General features: G+C 37.7%; 1 protein-coding gene across 1 annotated transcript in view; it reads right to left on the minus strand.

The window, feature by feature from the left end:
• PSMB2 (proteasome 20S subunit beta 2) overlaps window positions 1-14,134 on the minus strand; it is a 34,730-nt gene extending 20,596 nt beyond the window's left edge. The window contains exons 1-3 of the mRNA XM_079726878.1: window positions 13,990-14,134; window positions 9,706-9,828; window positions 6,715-6,785 (exon numbers count right to left, since the gene is read on the minus strand). Coding sequence (XP_079583004.1) covers window positions 6,715-6,785; window positions 9,706-9,828; window positions 13,990-14,080 — 285 coding nt within the window. The 5' untranslated portion in view covers window positions 14,081-14,134. The remainder of the gene's footprint in view (window positions 1-6,714; window positions 6,786-9,705; window positions 9,829-13,989) is intronic.
• Window positions 14,135-17,935: the final 3,801 nt, after the last annotated feature.

The following is a 17,935-nucleotide window of genomic DNA, read 5'->3' on the forward strand; positions in this document are numbered from 1 at the left end:
GCTGTCTGTTGATGGGCACTTGGGCTGTTTCCATGTTTTGGCTGTTGTAAATAGTGCTGCTATGAACATCGGGGTACATGTATCTTTTCGAATTAGAGCTTTTGTCTTTTCTGGAAATATGCCCAGGAGTGGGATTGCTGGATCATATGGCAACTCTATTTTTACTTTTTTAAGGAAACTCCATAGTGTTTTCCATAGTGGCTGCACCAATTTACATTCCCACCAACAGTGTACAAGGGTTCCCTTTTCTCCACACGCTCTCCAGCATTTATTATTTGTAGACTTTTTGATGATAGCCATTCTGACTGGTGTGAGGTGATACCTCATTATAGTTTTGATTTGCATTTCTCTAATAATTAACAATGTTGAGGGCTTCCCTGGTGGCACAGTGGTTGAGAATCTGCCTGCCAGGGCAGGGGACACAGGTTCGAGCCCTGGTCTGGGAAGATCCCACATGCCACGGAGCAAGTAAGCCCGTGCACCACAACTACTGAGCCTGTGCTCTACAGCCCCCGAGCCACAACTACTGAGCCCATGTGCTGCAACTACTGAAGCACGCATGCCCATAGCCTGTGCTCCACAACAAGAGAAGCCACCACAATGAGAAGCCCATGCACCACAACCAAGAGTAGCCCCCACTCGCCTCAATTAGAGAAGCCCGTCCGCAGCAACAAAGACCCAACACAGCCAAAATTAAATAAATACAATAAACAAATTTATAACAAACAAACAAAAAAACAATGTTGAGCATCTTTTCGTGTGCCTGTTGGTCATCTGTATGTCTTCTCTGGAGAAATGTCTATTTAAGTCTTCTACCCACTTTTTAATTGGGTTGTTTGTTTTTGTGATATTGAGTTTTATGAGCTGTTAGTATATTTTGGATATTAACCCCTTGTCAGTAGCATCATTTGTAAATATTTTCTCCCATTCCATACTTTGTCTTTTTGTTTTGTTGACGGTTTCCTTCACTGTGCAAAACCTTTAAGTTTGGTTAGGTCCCATTTCTTTATTTTTGCTTTTATTTCTTTTGCCTTGGGAGACTGACCTAAGAAAATATTGCCACAATTTATGTCCGACAATGTTTTATGTTCTCTTATAGGAGTTTTATGGTGGCATGTCCTGTATTTAGGTCTTTAAACCATTTTGAGTTTACTTTTGTATGTGGTGAGAGGGAGTGTTCTAATTTCACTGATTTACATGTAACTGTCCAGCTTTCCCAATACCACTTGCTAAAGATTGTCTTTTCTCCATTGTATATTCTTGCCTCCTTTGTCATCGATTAATTGACCATAGGTATGTGGGTTTATTTCTGGCTCTCTATTCTGTTCCATTGATCTATATGTCTGTTTTTGTGCCAATACCACGTTGTTTTGATTACTGTAGCTCTGTAGTATTTGACATCAGATCTTTAAATCATGTTATTTGGGAGCTGGAAGAAACCATAAAAATTACCCATATGCTTTTTCTCCCAAGCTCTCATGGGAGAGCTAGTGCTATACCTCCTGCAGCAGGGATCTTTCAATTATACTAGTTTTCAAACTTCAGTAGGAAAGGGACAGAGAAGTCACTTTTTCAAATAAAATCTTACATGGAATTCCTATATATAAAATAGATAAAAGTTGGGAATTCTCTGGTGGTCCAGTGGTTAGGACTCGGTGTTTTCACTGCCAGAGCCCGGGTTCAATACATGGCCAGGGAACTAAGATCCCACAAGTCATGCGGCACAGCCAAACAAAAACAAAAAAAGCAAAAAAATTAAAATAGATAAAAGTTGAGCTGATCTATATGAAGCAGAGCTAAAGTTTCACTACACTGGTCTTCCTTGGTGAGTTTCCTGAGGCAATTTCATGTAATAAAGTTTGAAAACCACCATACCAGGCTGGATGATATTTTTCCAAATTTATTTCTATTGTTTGCTTGCTAAGCATTTACAGGTATAGCCCCATAAGAAGATAAATTACCAAAGGCTCATCAAGCACTTCAGAAAAGGTTCTCTGAGAACACTTTCGCCAGTGAATAGCAGTAGTAAAGTCCTGAAGATTACACACCATGGAGGCCAGCATTCTACTCTAAGCCTTGTCACAAACTCTGCATTCCCCAAGGATATCAAATCCGGCTGGTTCATCTCTCAGCTCCCACATATGTAAAATGGAGATCTCCATGGATAATAACAGATAATTTTAGGGCACTCATATGGACTACACCAAATGTGCCACATAATTCATTTCAAGCAAGAAATAGCTCCATAATTTATCACTCTCCCTTCTGTAGTCCATTAATCAAATCATAAGAAGTTAAACAAGCATCATGCAAACTATGCCTGTAAGTCATTACAAATTTTTCAAAATAATCCTGTTAAAAATCTAGCAGTTCCTTAATGATGGAGTCATTTATTAAATACTTATTATTTTTCAGGGAGTTACCATTCACTCATTCAAAATATATTTTATTAAATTTATTAAACCAATGGCATACATAATTTGCCACAACTGATCACTCCTTCCTTCTTAACAGATGAAGAAAGTGAGGCTCAGGAAACATAAGTAACTTATCCAAGATTACACAAGCTAGTACATACCAGAGAAGAGATCAGAACTTTGGTATATTTGACTCCAAAATCCATGCTCAAAGAAGCCTCATAAACATTTAAGATTGGGGGGAAAAAATATTTGAGACTGGGGAGTCAAACCTATAGCAAAAGCCTAATAAGCCCTTTCCCTGCTCGTTGGGGTCTAACCAGGAGTAGACCAACTTAATTGTACACATGCATCTAAATAAAAACTAAAACGAAGGCTCTTGATTTTTTCCTCCAATCTGTGTGTCTTTTTCATCTTCTCCTGCTGATTTCATATCTTTAATTCTTACATGAAGAAGTAACACCTATTCATTAAGAATACTTTAATAAAATTCCCTTCCAGTGTATAAATGCACAAAAACATTTTCAATGGTATATGTGGACCTAACTGGATGACATTTATTCAGTAAACATTTATTGAACACCTACCATGGGCACATATTTATACCTTAACTATATAATCCTATGTGAGGACCTTGACTTTTTAGTAGAACTGAACATTTCATGCCTCCCCAAATGAACAAGCACACTTGTACATTAGTCCAGTAACTAATAAAGGAGATAGTATGAAAGAGTATGGTATTTGAAGTTAAGAGTCTTACTTCAGCCTTTTATAGGCGATATATGTGCCTCTGGTATACTTGGACACATAAGAGAAACATTCCTCTGGTATACTTGGACACATAAGAGAAATATTTAACCCTTCTATTAACAAGTCTTAGCATCTCTGTAAGCAAAATGGGACTAACTCATCTTATGGTATCATAAGAAGCATTAAATAAGGTCCCATATATGGTTATCTAGGATAGCACTGTCCAAGAAAACTTTCTATGATGATGAAAATGCTCTATATCTGTAATGTCCAATATGGTAGCCATTAGCCACATGTGGCTACTGAGCACTTGAAATGTGGCTAATGTGACTGAGGAAACAAAGTTTTTTAAAGAAACAAAAGTTTATTTCTCTTTCAAAGTCCAGGAGACTCCCACCTAGGAAATGAATTTTAAACTAAATTGAAATAATATTTTTATTGAAACATAGTTGATTTACAATATTACATTAGTTTCAGATATCTAACACAGGGATTCAATATTTTTATACATTATACTCCATTTAAAGTTATTACAAAATAATGGCTATATTTCCCTGTGCTGTACAATATATCCTTGCTGCTCATTTATTTTATACATAGTAGTCTGTATCTCTTAATCCCATACTTCTATCTTGCCTCTCCTCTCTTCCCTCTCCCCACTAGTAAGCACTAGTTTGTTCTCTGTATCTGTGAATCTGTTTCTGTTTTATTATATACATTTGTTTGTTTTATTTTTTAGATTCCACATATAAATGATAAGAGTACTTGTCTTTCTCTGACTTATTTCACTAAGCTTAGTACCCTCTAGGTCCATCCACATTGTTGCAAGTGGCAGAATTTCATTCTTTTTTATGGCTGAGTAATATTCTATTGTGTATATATATATATATATATATATATATATATACCATCTTTTTTATCCATTCATCTATTGATAATTTTAATTATTTTAAATTTAATTAGCCACATATGACTAGTGGCTACCATACTGGACTGCGTCAATCTAGAAAAAAGCCTAGCACATAATAGATGGCCAGCAAATCAGTTCAACTAAAATAGCACAACAAACAATCTCCGATAGGAAACTAACTTATAGCTATTAAATTGCTTCTTCAACCAAACAGTAAGAGCAGCATAAAAACAAAAGTGAATCTATTAATTGGGTCTATGTGCCATACACTGTGCTAACAACTTTGCATGATTACCTCATTTAATCTTTATAATAACTCTATGAAGTAGGTGCCATTATTTTATAAGTAGGGAAATTAAGCTTAGAATTTGTCCAAAGACACATAGCTAGCAAGTCAGTGGACAAAGACTTAAACCCAGGCAGTGTAATTCCAGACACTGTGTTTAACCAACAAGCTAAACCACCTACATCTTAAAGAACCAATTTATATAAAATTGGCAAACAGCACAGTACACAGCAAACTGGAAATCAAACAATTTGAGCTACAGACACAAAGTTACACATGCTAACTGGCTGACTCAAAGTAAGTCTCATGTGCCAACTGGTGTGACTATTATATATATGTACCAAATCTAGTGACTTTTTAGTTATTAGGAAGACTGAAAAACCACCATCACCTCTCTCCCCATAATAAAATGACTGAAATATGAATTAGTATTTTAGAACTAACAATCTATTTTGACTGGAGGGTGAGGGAGCAGGGATTGGACCTAGAAGCACAAGGCAGAGGTAATCAATATTTACAAGAGCCCCATGCCACTGTCTACAAGGGATATTTATTTGTTAAGACATCAAACATTTCTGCTAGATTAATCCGATTCACTACATTTGCATGAAGCACATTGCCACTCTTATCTCAATTCTAAAAGAAGCTTAACTCACTTATGTCTGTAGCATTTAAGACAAAGTGTTTATTGTGCCCAAAGCTGGAATTCTTATTCCAATTCTGCCTGACAAGTCAGAGGAATATTTTACACACCAAGCCACAGCACACTCTTTACTGAATACCACAGGAACTTCTAAGTGGCAGGAAAGGTCATATGTGATTCATTTTCCTCTCTCGTGGAGAAATGAACAAAAAAGGCCACTGACCTTTCACCCAGATCAAAACAATGCATGTAAATGTCTCCTCTCCCCTATCCATCATGTTTCTAGCTTCTCTTCAAACTTCATAATCCTTCATATTGCACAAACCCCCTGGTCAAAGACAGCAAAAAGAGATCCTATTTATTGAAGATAACTAATGAGAACCTACTGTATAGTTCAGGGAACTTGACTCAGTGCTCTGTGGTGACCTAAATGGGAAGGAAATCCAAAAAAGAGAGGATATATGTATATGTATAGCTGATTCACTTTGCTGTACAGTAGAAACTACAACATTGTAAAGCAACTATACTCCAATAAAAATTAATTAAAAAAAGAGTTTCTATTTATTGAGTTCTCAATTCAGCATTATTAGGCACTAGAAAATAAACTGCTTTAAAGATCTGTAAAAAATAACTAAAATAAACCAAAAGCCTGTATTTGTTTTGATTTCTGTCGTAACTCAGCTTAAGCAAGTCCAGATGGAAAAAAAAAAAAAAAAAAAAACCTATGTTCTAGAAGCATTACTGAAAATCCAAGGAGCTGTCAAGGCAGAACAGGCAGTAATTATGGCACCATTAGTGTAGCTTTTGCCTGACCTGCTGTGTGACCTGGAGCTAATCCCTTTGCCACTTTATGCTTTTCATTCCGTATCACTGATAGAGAATTAACTGTTATATTATCTCAGCGGACTAGTGAGTAGATTAAATTATTAAGCAAAATGCTTTGGGCAAAAGTCATATGAATGTTAAATATTATGATTTACAAGCATTCATTTTCTTAGCACTCCTGCGGGGTTAGGAAGTTATCTCGATTTCATAGATGAGTAAACAGGCACAGGGGGTAAGGTCACATGGTAAAGCTCCATTTACAAAGTCCCTGTGGGAAGGGAATAATACACACATTCAGCAATCATACGAACATTCTTAGCACATCCTATACAATCTTTAATACAGTCAAGCCTTTTTTTCCCCTTTCTTTCTTTTTGCATTCAATCCTTAACTTAATGTTGCATCTTTTAACATGCTGTCAATGGAACAGTAACGGCTCGAAGGTAACAACAAGGCCAGAATGAGTGAGAAAGAATAATTCTGTGTGCATAGGCAAGAAGAGTCATTGAAAGACACAGTTAATCTCAAAATGAAATTTGTATTATTATTTTTAAGGTTTTATCTCTACTACCGAGTAATTCAACCATGGGAAATAAGAAACATGGTTTGCTATGAAAACACTGAAAAAAAATTAAAAGGCCATCACAGGGCCTTCCTGTTGGTGTACCCCATCCAAATTCTCTGCAATGTATATTCACCCTCTGGGCTTTAATTAGCAACTATGCAGAAAGAAAAAACAAACCCAACAAGACTGAAAAATAACAAGTAGTAATGGTAAGGGCTCAGGAAGGCCAAATAGGGCAAAAATACTACTCATGTGAAACAGGAACAGAAAAGAAGCACAGATTTCTCTGCTCCTAAGGCTGCTTGCTATATTGCTTACCCGACTCCGAAGATAGTCAGCCAGGTTTCGGCGAGTGAAATTAGCTGCTGCTGTAGGAGACAATTCATAACCTGGTATGAAAGATAAATAATCATATTTAAAGTGAAGCAGAAGGAATATCAGTACCCAAATCCTTCCACTACTCCTGTTCTTACAGCCTACCACCCTCTGGACATTCAGAGTATACACCAAATAAAGAGTACAATCATACTTCTTGTCAACGGTTGTGAAATAGCTAATTAGTACTGGCAGTAATTACTGTTCATAAAACAGAACCAAGGTAACTATTCTACAGCGAGATCAAATTCATAGCCTTGCTCAAGCTATTCCTTCATCAACAGACTGTGGTTTCCTCTGTAGAAGGAAAGAGGTACAAATACACAGGTGTTGGAAAAAAAGAAAGAGGTCTTGAGATGACAATTTTTAAAATTTATATAAAAAACGATATCGGGAAAAGAGCGGCTGGAAATTAGGATAGCCTCAGAGACATACTTTATAAGGTTTTCTTTTCTTTAAAAAAAAAAAAGACATTTTATTAAGAAGTGTAATATTTTCAAAAGTACAAGCCACAGGGAAAAAATGCTTCTATCACTATCTACAATATTTAAAAAATAGAGGATCTCGGGCTTCTCTGGTGGCACAGTGGTTGAGGGTCTGCCTGCCGATGCAGGGGACACAGGTTCGTGCCCCGGTCCGGGAAGATCCCACATGCCACGGAGCGGCTGGGCCTGTGAGCCATGGCCGCTGAGCCTGCACATCCGGAGCCTGTGCTCCGCAACGTGAGAGGCCACAACAGTGAGAGGCCTGCGTACCGCAAAAAAAAAAAAAAAAAAAAATAGAGGATCTCCAGCATAAAACCTCTGAATAAAGTTGTAATGCCAGCAAAAGTACAGCCCAGAGGAATAGCATCAGGTGTGCATCAACAATGCACTCACTTTGGGAATTAATACCCCAGTAAAATGGGGCTAGTGCCAAAAGACACAAGAATGACCCACAATTCAGTAGACCCACACAGAATATGCCAGTTTGGAAAGATAGCATGTGGTTATTTCCTACAACATTCCAAACACCAGTGTCACAGCAGGTAAGATATAGATTAAAATTCTAACAAATATTTATGCAACAGCTACTATGTTTCAGGGTCTATGCTAGGTGCTTTCACATACATTACTGAATTTCATCCTTATAAAAAGTCTACTAGTACATGTTAAACTATGATGGAAGCAATTCTGAATAAGCAGGAATGCTTTTCAATTCTCTACCTAACCCTCTATAAACAGTACTAAGGATTTGACAATTATCTTAATGGCAGAAATGTCTGATGCCTGACCATCTGCATATAGATTTTTCTTTCTTTCCCTTATTTTGGCTTAGCTCTTAAATTTTAATATGCATAAGAGTTACTGTGTAAGGATACATGCACAAAACTATACTTGACAGGTAACTTAAGGGGTTTTTTTTTTTTTTTTTTGGCTGTACCACGCAGCATATGGGATCTTAGTTCCCCAACCAGGGATCGAACCCACGCTCCCTGCATTGGAAGCGTGGAGTCTTAACCACTGGACCACCAGAGAAGTCCCCGGCTTAAGGGGTTTAGTCATACACAATTTTTAGTATATAACTTACCTTAATTTTAGTCATATACAATTTTTGTTTTATGCACTGAATTTAGACCCTGACAGCTACGTAACAGAAACTCTCTGGTTTATTCCTCCTCCCTCTCCCTGGGACAGGACAGTGAAGTATTGCTCTACTGACTGTACTTCAGAAACACTGGCATCCTTCGCAGGCCATGTAGACAATAAGTAGAGTTGTTAAAAAATAATTATTAAACTATTCTAAACTTGCTTAAACCTAAACACCATGTACTTTAGGTTCCTGAATGGCAGGAACTGAACCATATTCATCTTTGAATTCTCTGTGGTACTAGGCAGAGTGCTTATCATAGATGAGGCCCTCAAAAATATTTACAGAATTTAATGCATGATGCTAAGTCTGCTGCCTAAAAAACTATATAAATAGATCATATCTAGTCATTTTACACATACAATTATATTCAAATTAAGCTCCTTCACAGTGCCACATTATAGCAGTGCTGTGTATAACAGTATTATTACACTGTGAAGTAAGTAACTGGAAGGAAGGTTCTTTCTGCTGCAGCATCACTATAAACTTCCCTGGATCAGAGGGCTAGTGGCTAGTATTATTTCACAGGGAGGCTTTCCCAGTGGATAAGAGTTCATCAGCCGCAGAGAGAGCTCACAAAATATCTCACAAAAATCCTAATTATCTCCCTAGACAAGAACCTACCAGAGAGACAAGGCAGAACCCTTTCATGACACAGTAAATCTCCTACAATTACACAGAGTTTAAAGTTTACAAAGCATTTTCATACATATTATTCATTAATATTATTATAATACCATTTTATTTGTTTGCTTGTTTGTTTTTTGGCCATGCCACACAGCTTGCAGGATCTTAGTTCCCCGACCAGGGACTGAACCCGTGCCCCCTGCAATGGAAGCATGGAGCCCTAACCACTGGACCGCCAGGGAATTCCCAATAATACCATTTTAGAGATAAGGAAAATAAAGGTTCAGAGAGAATAAGTGATTTGTCACATAAAAAAAAAATAGTAAAACCAAGTTTAACTTAGGTCTTTTAGCTCTGAGATTTCAGATATACTTTAGCTCAAATCACATTCTCTAACACTTAAAAAGTCTGATATTAACATGCTCATTTTTCAAGATGGTATTAGTTTTATCCCCCAAGTATCAGTGTTGTAATGGCTCTCTTTTCTGCTCTGGGATTTTTGTAGAAAATCTTTAGGATGAGAAGGAGGATCTAGCTAAGGCTTTAAAAATAAGAAGACTCAAATAAAAATGAGACCACATTGGTCCGCTCATGTATAGAACTGCCAGTAGAGAATATTCTCTTTCAATACAAATTTAAAGACAAACCCACCAAAGCCACTTTCTAAGTATTACCCACCATTTCGCATCTTATAGAGCTGCACGTTTTTCTGAATATATTCTGCAAACTGTACAGTGTCTCCAGACTCTCCAACACATAGGAGTAAGATTTTTTCACTCATCTTAAACATCTTGTCATGATCTGCTCAAAGAAAAAAACAGTGTTAGAAACTGCCTTATCAGAAATTTATTCTTATTACACAGGCAATCACAAACAGGTTTATCAATTACTATACTGAATAATTTTATGAATCACTGTTTTTAGAAGACTTTAATGGGCAACTGTATCAATTACTCTCTTTCACTCTGCATGTTAAATTCATCTCCATATTTTATTAATATCAATTTCAGCTGGAGAGTATATGTAAAAGCTGATAACTGAAAATATACATAAAAACATCAAGGCACTTGAAATGCAATGAACAACAATTAAAGAAACTGAAGGAATCAAGCCAATGGCCATTATCTTTAGGCTCATGATTACAAAGCCCTGAAATGTCTCTACAAATACAAATGTTAATTATTACATATACACATAAAAAAACATATATGAAAACTACCGGTGCTACAATTAAGGAACCATGTCAAGAAAGAACAAAAAATCAACTGAGAATATAAATCACCGTAGAAAGTAAGCCAACTCCATTTCCAAAGCAAAGAGAAAGTTAAAATGAATGCCAAAGCAAAAATTCTAACAAATATTGTAATACTAAGCTATTTAAAAATACCTCAAAAATCCCAATGCTCTAATCTTATCTAAATGAACCAGACTCATTCAGATTAAACAGATAAATAAATATTCAGATAGCAATTAATGCCCAAGGAAGAAAACTCCATATTCAGTCTGTAGCTTCAGAAAAAGGCTAAACCTCCCTATCTTACTCTCACTTTCACTTTTCATTTTTCAAATAGTGCTGAATAATCTTCTCTGGGAGACATGCTTCCTGTTTGAAAGCTTCTGAAATGTCAAAATCTCTTAATAGGATTTAAAAAACAGAATGCTACAGTTAAGTACTTTACAAGTGTTTGAGAGTTGTAGATACCAGTAATTTGGTTTCCTAGACTTTGCCGGGGAAGAGGGGGAACCACATAAAATGTGCCTGTAGATAGTATCAAATTGCCTTGAAACTCCTAAATAAACACACTTTTATTTGTTACAGGCTACAAGAGATTTAAAGTCTATTAATTTGCAAAACTGTTTATGAAAGAAAAAAATTCACTTATAAATATATTATCTATGCAAAGAACCAAAAGAGAATTAGATGCCACTGGCATCGGAATTCTTGCCAGTGACAAAAGTACAGGCAATTTTTATTTCCTTCATTATGCTTATGAGTATTTCCTAAAATGTCTATACTTAATATGCATCATCTTTGTAAGAAAATATTGCTTAATAAGTTTACTTTATTATCATAATGAGAAAGAAAGCTGTTCTTATTTCAGGGGGGCGGGGGGAGCTTGTTTACAAAGAATTTATGTGACAATAAGAAGAAATGCTAAATTTTGAGACAGTAAACTGTTCAATTTTGAAATGAACTTAATTCAAGGCCAAAAGTCTTTTTTAAACATCTGTTGTGTGGCCAGTGATTGGTGAAGGGGGATATAAAAAAAAAAGTGATAGATGCTAATTACTCCTTGAGTTATGCAGGAAATAGCCTATGTAGCTCTAGGAAATTTCTGATCCTTGACAAAGAACTTACAAGATCCATAAACATGATACAAACGGACAACAAAATAAGCAACATGAGTGTACAATACTCTAGACTGGAACCCAGTAGACCTTGGTTATAATCTGGGTTCAGCACTCTGAACTCGGGCAAATTATTTGCCCTTTCTAAGCCAGTTTCCAAGTGTGTAACATGGTAATACTATCACTTACATCTGCCTAACTCATAGGTGGGGAAAACTGTACATGTACAATATTATCATACTCAGTGTGAGATAATGTAGTTCAGATTATACATGTTACAGGAATTCAGAAAAAAGAGCAATCTGTGTGGGCTGAGGTACTGTAATTTAAAAGCAACTCTATACAGGCCAGAAGAGAAATGAAATGTGGCATAAAACCAAACTGAAGAATTGTGCCATTTTAATAAGCAAGCAATCTCTGGGAAATATCTCCTCCATAGTATCAAAATATCTTACAAAGTGACAAACCAAAAAACTGATTGGAAGTAACACTCTTATTTTATACCTGGAGAAAAATGAATCTCAAAAAATTATTCATTTTCAGCATTCTTGCCTACTCTACACAGTTCCTTCATGAAAAGAAAGGTAGGAAAAAGTCCTCATGCTACTCCAAAGCTTCTACCATAAACATTTTTATATCAGAAAACACTATAGGGAAAATCAGAGCTGAGTAGTTATTTCCAACCATTTTTCAAGAACTAACTCAAATTCATCTTTCTTCTACAGACCACAGTGATTTCTTTTCTCTGAATACCATAAGGATTTACTTTTGAAACCACTGATTTAAAAACTAATCTAATACTTACTAGTGATACTTCTTTCATCATACAAAATCATCTTGTAGTATTTATTTCCTGGTTTTTTAATGTCTTAGATCCCTTTATGGATTATACCCAATACACTGCATACCCTATAACACCTAGAAGTACTGTGTATGTAGGTAGGCTTAAAACACATTTTATTTTTCAAAATGATTTCATCTTCATTAATGTGATGAAACAGAGCACCTATAAAGGTACTGACTTTGTTATGGCTCTATCTAGACATTACTTCATGCTAAACTCACGTGCATGTCAAAGGTCTTAATATTCAAAATAATGGACAGATTTACCCTCAAAAAAACAAATTGACTCTTTTGGAAAACACGGTTTACAAATAAAACTTCTACAAACTAATCATGGAATTTCATAATTTGACTTGAGGAACAATCCATACTATAAATGTTCTAAAATTTAATAATTTTTCCTTCTTTAAGCCCAAAATGAACTGTTATCTGCCCTTAAAGCTTTCCCTAGTCTCTACAACTAGAATCTCTTCTTCCTCTGGAGTACCTAAAAACAACTCTGCTTCCTCTGCACTACCTGAGAAGCCTGACTGTACTTTTCATATGCAGCATCATTTTCTAGCTTGTGTCATAATTATTTGTACACATATCTGAATCCCTTATTAAATTGTAACTTCTAAGATAAGGGCCACATCTTATTCTTCTTTGCATCCCTTCAGCACCTAGCACTGTAATGGACACATAGGTGCCCCAAACCTATTTGTCAAATGAACATTAAATCATCTGAGCCAAAGTATAATACTCTTAACAGCAGTATGCCTATGATCAATCACGAAAACCCACTCTTCAATTCCACAGATCAGCAACCAAAATCTTTTAAAAATTATTTATTGAGTACTGACTGTAGGGAGACAGTATAGTATAGCAGTTATGGCAAAAGATATGGAGTCAAACTGCATAGGTTTGAACCTGGGTTCTGCCACTTGTGGCCTTAGGCAAGTTTCTTAACCTCTATGCCTCAGAACTGTCATCTGTAAAGTGGCAATGTAATAGCACCCATTTCAGAAGGGTAAATGAATTAATGTAAATTGCTTAAAATAATACATACATAAGTGCTTAGTATGTTTACTACTAAGTATTTGTCATGGTGTTAAACATTTGCACAAAACTTTTTCACTCAATCCTCCCAACAAGCTTTTGAGGTTGGTATTACTAACCCGATTTAGCAGATGAGGAAATCTGGGCACTGAGAAAAAAACTTGTACAAAGTCATAAAGCAAATAAGTGACAGGACTCCAGTTTCCTAACTCCACTAGCTACTTAAATGTAAGGAAAACTAGGCAGCCAGTGCCCTGGAAAAGAAGGATCAGAGCTAAGACTCGGGAAGATACAGGCCGCGGAAGGGAAATGCCAGGTTTCTAGCCCCACAGTCTCTCACTCTCCCCAAGATCCCACCTTATGCTGCCAGCAAACTAACGTCATCAGCCCGACAACAGGAAATTTATCAGAGATTAGGGGATCTAGGAATCCTGGAGCCAGGCTGGCGCTCAGACTCTTAAAAATTTAATTCCCTTAAGCAACTCTTGCCCAGCAAGCACTCAGCAAAAGCCAGAGAAGAATACTGACCCAGGAGCCCTGGGAGGAGCGAAAGTCAAGGCCCTAAACTTGTCTTCCTGTTTCCTAATTCTAAAACTAAGCAAGTGCAGACCAGGGCAGTCGGGGTTCCACCTCCCAGACCTCCCTGGTACTCACCCAACCGCCACCCCCCCACCACGAATTCCTCCCGGCTGCCCCTATACCCAGGCCCGGGCCTCCACTGTTTCCTCTCACCGTCCTTCATCTGGACAATATTGCTAGCGGCCACCCGGTCGGAGGCGACAAGGACATAGTCAGGGCCCTGGATGCCGATGAGGTACTCCATGGTGGCAGGAGGCCGGGGACTGCAGGGTCGATGGAGCGCAGGACTGGCGGGCTTCTCGACCTCACCGGTGAGACAGCACGACCGAGCGAAGATCCGCGCGACGCAGACTTCGCTACCGTCCCGGCCATCGGCGCTCTTGGATGACGTACAACTGTCGCGAGAGTTTGGAAAGTGGGCGTGTGTGAAAATCTTTCCACGCCTTTTGGCCCTGTCCAGGTCTCTTGCAATCCCGGCAGTACAGACCGCTTAACTTATGTAATGCCTAGTTTCTTTATTTATAACTGAGAGTTTAAAACTCGCTTGAGAAGGGAATCATGCACTATATATAAGGTGCCGAGCACACGTGTTTGCCAAAAGGCATGCGTCTCTGGATGGCCGTTTCCCTTCGGTGCTCGGTAAAATATCGCCAGAAACCCCTTCCCTGCAAGCTAGTAGGAACAAAAAAACTTGAAGGACCCCTTTTTACATGTTTCATAAAAGTAAAATATGAATGAGTTAAAGATCTAAGCATGAAGACTAAAATCGTAAAAGATCTTTCTATGATGTTCCAACCTCAAATTATATGTAGTTGCTACCTCTAGTAACGGTGATTCGAAGGGAGCACTTTCACTTTTTATTTTGTACACATCTGTATTATTTGAATGTTTCACAATGCTGACGTATTACTCATATTTTAATAGGAAAAAGCACAGCCATCCCTTTATATGTTGCAGCCATTCTGGGGAAAGCTGATATATTCCATGATTAGTTTGTGACATTTGAATGGTTTCACAATTGAGTCTTCATACTAGCCATACTAGCTGCCTCAGAAATGGAAAACCGGTTGCAATTGTATCTCCAAACACAACCGTGCAATTCACTTGTTTCTGCAGAAATGTGTAGCCCTTACTCCCTTCTGAATGTTTCTTTCAGCTCTCTGCCCATGAAGGAACATAGAGCCTGAGGAGTTTGGGGCAGCCCATCTATCACGGGATGATGCCAGAGGCAAGTGAGGTCATTAAGTCAAGCATTCCACTATGAACACAGATGCATCCATCATCCTAGAAAGATCCTTTTTTAAACACCACTGGGAAAGAAGTCTCTCAAGCCTCTCTCCCTTTCTCTTTCTCTTTCTCTGTCATTTTGCTTGCGTTTTACAATTGCAAAAATTACATAGTTATACTATACACACACATACACAAATAATACAGAAACGAAGAGTGAAATATTTCTCCTCCTCCCGCTCAAGGTAACTACTCACCAAATGTCTGTATCCTTCCAGACCTTTTTTCCTTTGTATATACCAATATTCATTCATTCATTCATTCATTCATTCATAAAGGCTGCAGAATTCTGAATTGGAAAATCTAATTTTTAAAAAGGACCCAAGTATCTTTTAAACCGGCTCTTTCCTCCTCCTCCCCAGGATTCTTGAAATCCCCTCTAGCTAAGTCAAACTAAAGATTCTCTAACTTCTCATTAATATAAAAGAAAGTAGATTTTCAAGACATAACTTGTTCTATTTTACTAAGAATTAGGGAGAATCCCTCCTTCAATTAAAGTCTTAGAATAACCAAATCTTAGATTAGAAAAAGTGTCTGTGGAGGTTCCAGAAACAGCATGATGTAGTCAGTTTTTCTGTAAAGGGCCAGATAGTAAATATTTTGGGCTTTGTAGGCCATAAGGTATCTGCCACAACTACTCAATGATGCCATTGTAGTGCAAAAGCAGCCATAGCCAATATATAAATCAGTGAACATGCAATGTTCCAATAAAACTTTATTTACAAAAACAGGTGAGGGGGAGAGGTGGATTTGGCTCATGCAACATAGTTTTCAGAGCCCTGAAGTAGTGGGAGACCTGTAAATCAACAAATAACTCTGGTCCCAGCTCCACCTCTTCCAACCTTGGTGCAAAATTCATTGAGCCTCAGTTTCCTTATTTATAAAAGGGACATTTAGGAGAGAGGTTTGCTTTCTATTTCTCTTGAGATGGGAAGGAGTTGCAGGTTTGATTGGCTCCATGAGTATAAGAAATCATATCCTGCTCCTTCATGAACCCTGGGAAGTTTAGCAGGACCATAAAGAAGAATGACCACATTGTACCTAGGGAATGTGGCCATACTACAGGAGGCTACCAGCCTTACCAAGACTCCCAAGCTTGACATGGAAGCATCAGCACACCCCATACTCAAAAGACTCTGTGAGCTTAGATAGTAAGGTTGGGACAAAGATAGACTGGAAATCAGTGGCCCACCCCTAAATATTCAGGGATGTTAAGGTATCAGATACTGTTGATGCCCTGCCCATAACCTTTTTACCTATTTATGGTAGCTGCCATCCCCTAGCTGCTGTAAATCTTGATTAATAACAACTCACAGCTTTGCCTTTCTTCAGAGAATTTCCCTCAACCACATGAGAAGCATCTTCGCCTGCGAGGCTATGCACCTACTCCCACTCCCCAGCCATTGACTGACTGACATAGGGATAAAAGGTCAATTCACTTAACTTAAAGTGGGATATAATTTGTCCTCCAGAGTTTCCCTGTGGATCAGTCTAAAGCTAAGCTCCAGCCAAGACCACATTCTTGCTTAGCTTTATTCCCTGCCCTATCTTGCTTCTGTTACTCCCCTTCTCCTACTACAGAAGCTAAAAGGAATTCTTTAGCAGATATTAATGTTAACAAGCTGCTGTGTCTGAAGTCCTTAGGCAAGAATCTCTTATGGAACAGAAAAACAAAATTATGGAGAGGTTCACATACTACATCATAGGTGCACAAAATCTGGCCCCCAACTTCATATTTTACATCAATTAACATCACAGGGAAATGGAACAATTTACATCTAAGCTAAAAGAAAACACAGCCTGGCTATCTAAGGTAGACTCAAGGAGTTGTTTGAACATATTTTCTTGGTAAGGCCTGAGAAGTCTTGGATCACACTTCTCCAGTGACTTCAAAATTCTTTTTATGAGTTTTGGCTGAGTGAAAATCAAAAGGGAAAACAGAATTTAAAAGTACCCACATTATTATGAAAAGACTGATTGTTTTCTGAGGTGATGGTATCAAGCAAGAATCTGTTTCAAACCTGTCTAATCAATAAATGAGAGTTCTATACCCTTGGTAACAAATCACCAGAATGGTTTTTTTAATCAATCAATATTGATATATCAATTACCTAACGAACATGTTTTTGCAAGCCAACCACTCAGTGACAACTCCTTATCTCTAAAAGTCAGCCAATCAAGATTTGACTGATTCCAATGAACATACTTCTGAATGCCAACTAATGAACAGACTCACCCAAGTAACCACACTTATTAGGATTATGTCAACCCCCTCATGCCTCTGAAAATCCACCCATCTCTGAATTCCATGCTTTCCCAAAACTCTAAGATCAGCAGTCTGCTCTTCTTAGAGAAACTAAGCCTGATCAGCATGTACTTAAGTAAGCAATAAATTAAGCTTTGTATTTTTTGTTTTAGATGTTGATTGGTGGTCTCATCTATTGACATGTGGAGGGTCTCTAACTTTGAATGGGTCCAGAACAAGAAAGTGCTCTTCAACAGTGTCAAGCTACAATATAAGCAGCCTGGCTACTTGGGCCATTTGCTCCCAGTTGACTGCATGTTACTAGAGTTGTCTTTGGTAAAGAAATATGCCATCTGGAACTTCTGGTAATCCACAGTGGGAGAGTTGTAGCTCAGACCTCTATGATTCTAGAGCAAGGGCATACCATCTTGGTAGAAGTGTCTGACCATAGGACATCAAATGACCATATAGTTAGAACTTCTCATTATGAGCTGAGTTCTATCTAACCCCCCAGATTATAAGGTGAATTGGGCCCAGCAGTAATACATCACAAAATGAAAGTGATAC

Source organism: Hyperoodon ampullatus, assembly GCF_949752795.1.
Source record: "Hyperoodon ampullatus genome assembly, chromosome: 2".
NCBI classification, from domain to species: Eukaryota; Metazoa; Chordata; class Mammalia; order Artiodactyla; family Ziphiidae; genus Hyperoodon; species Hyperoodon ampullatus.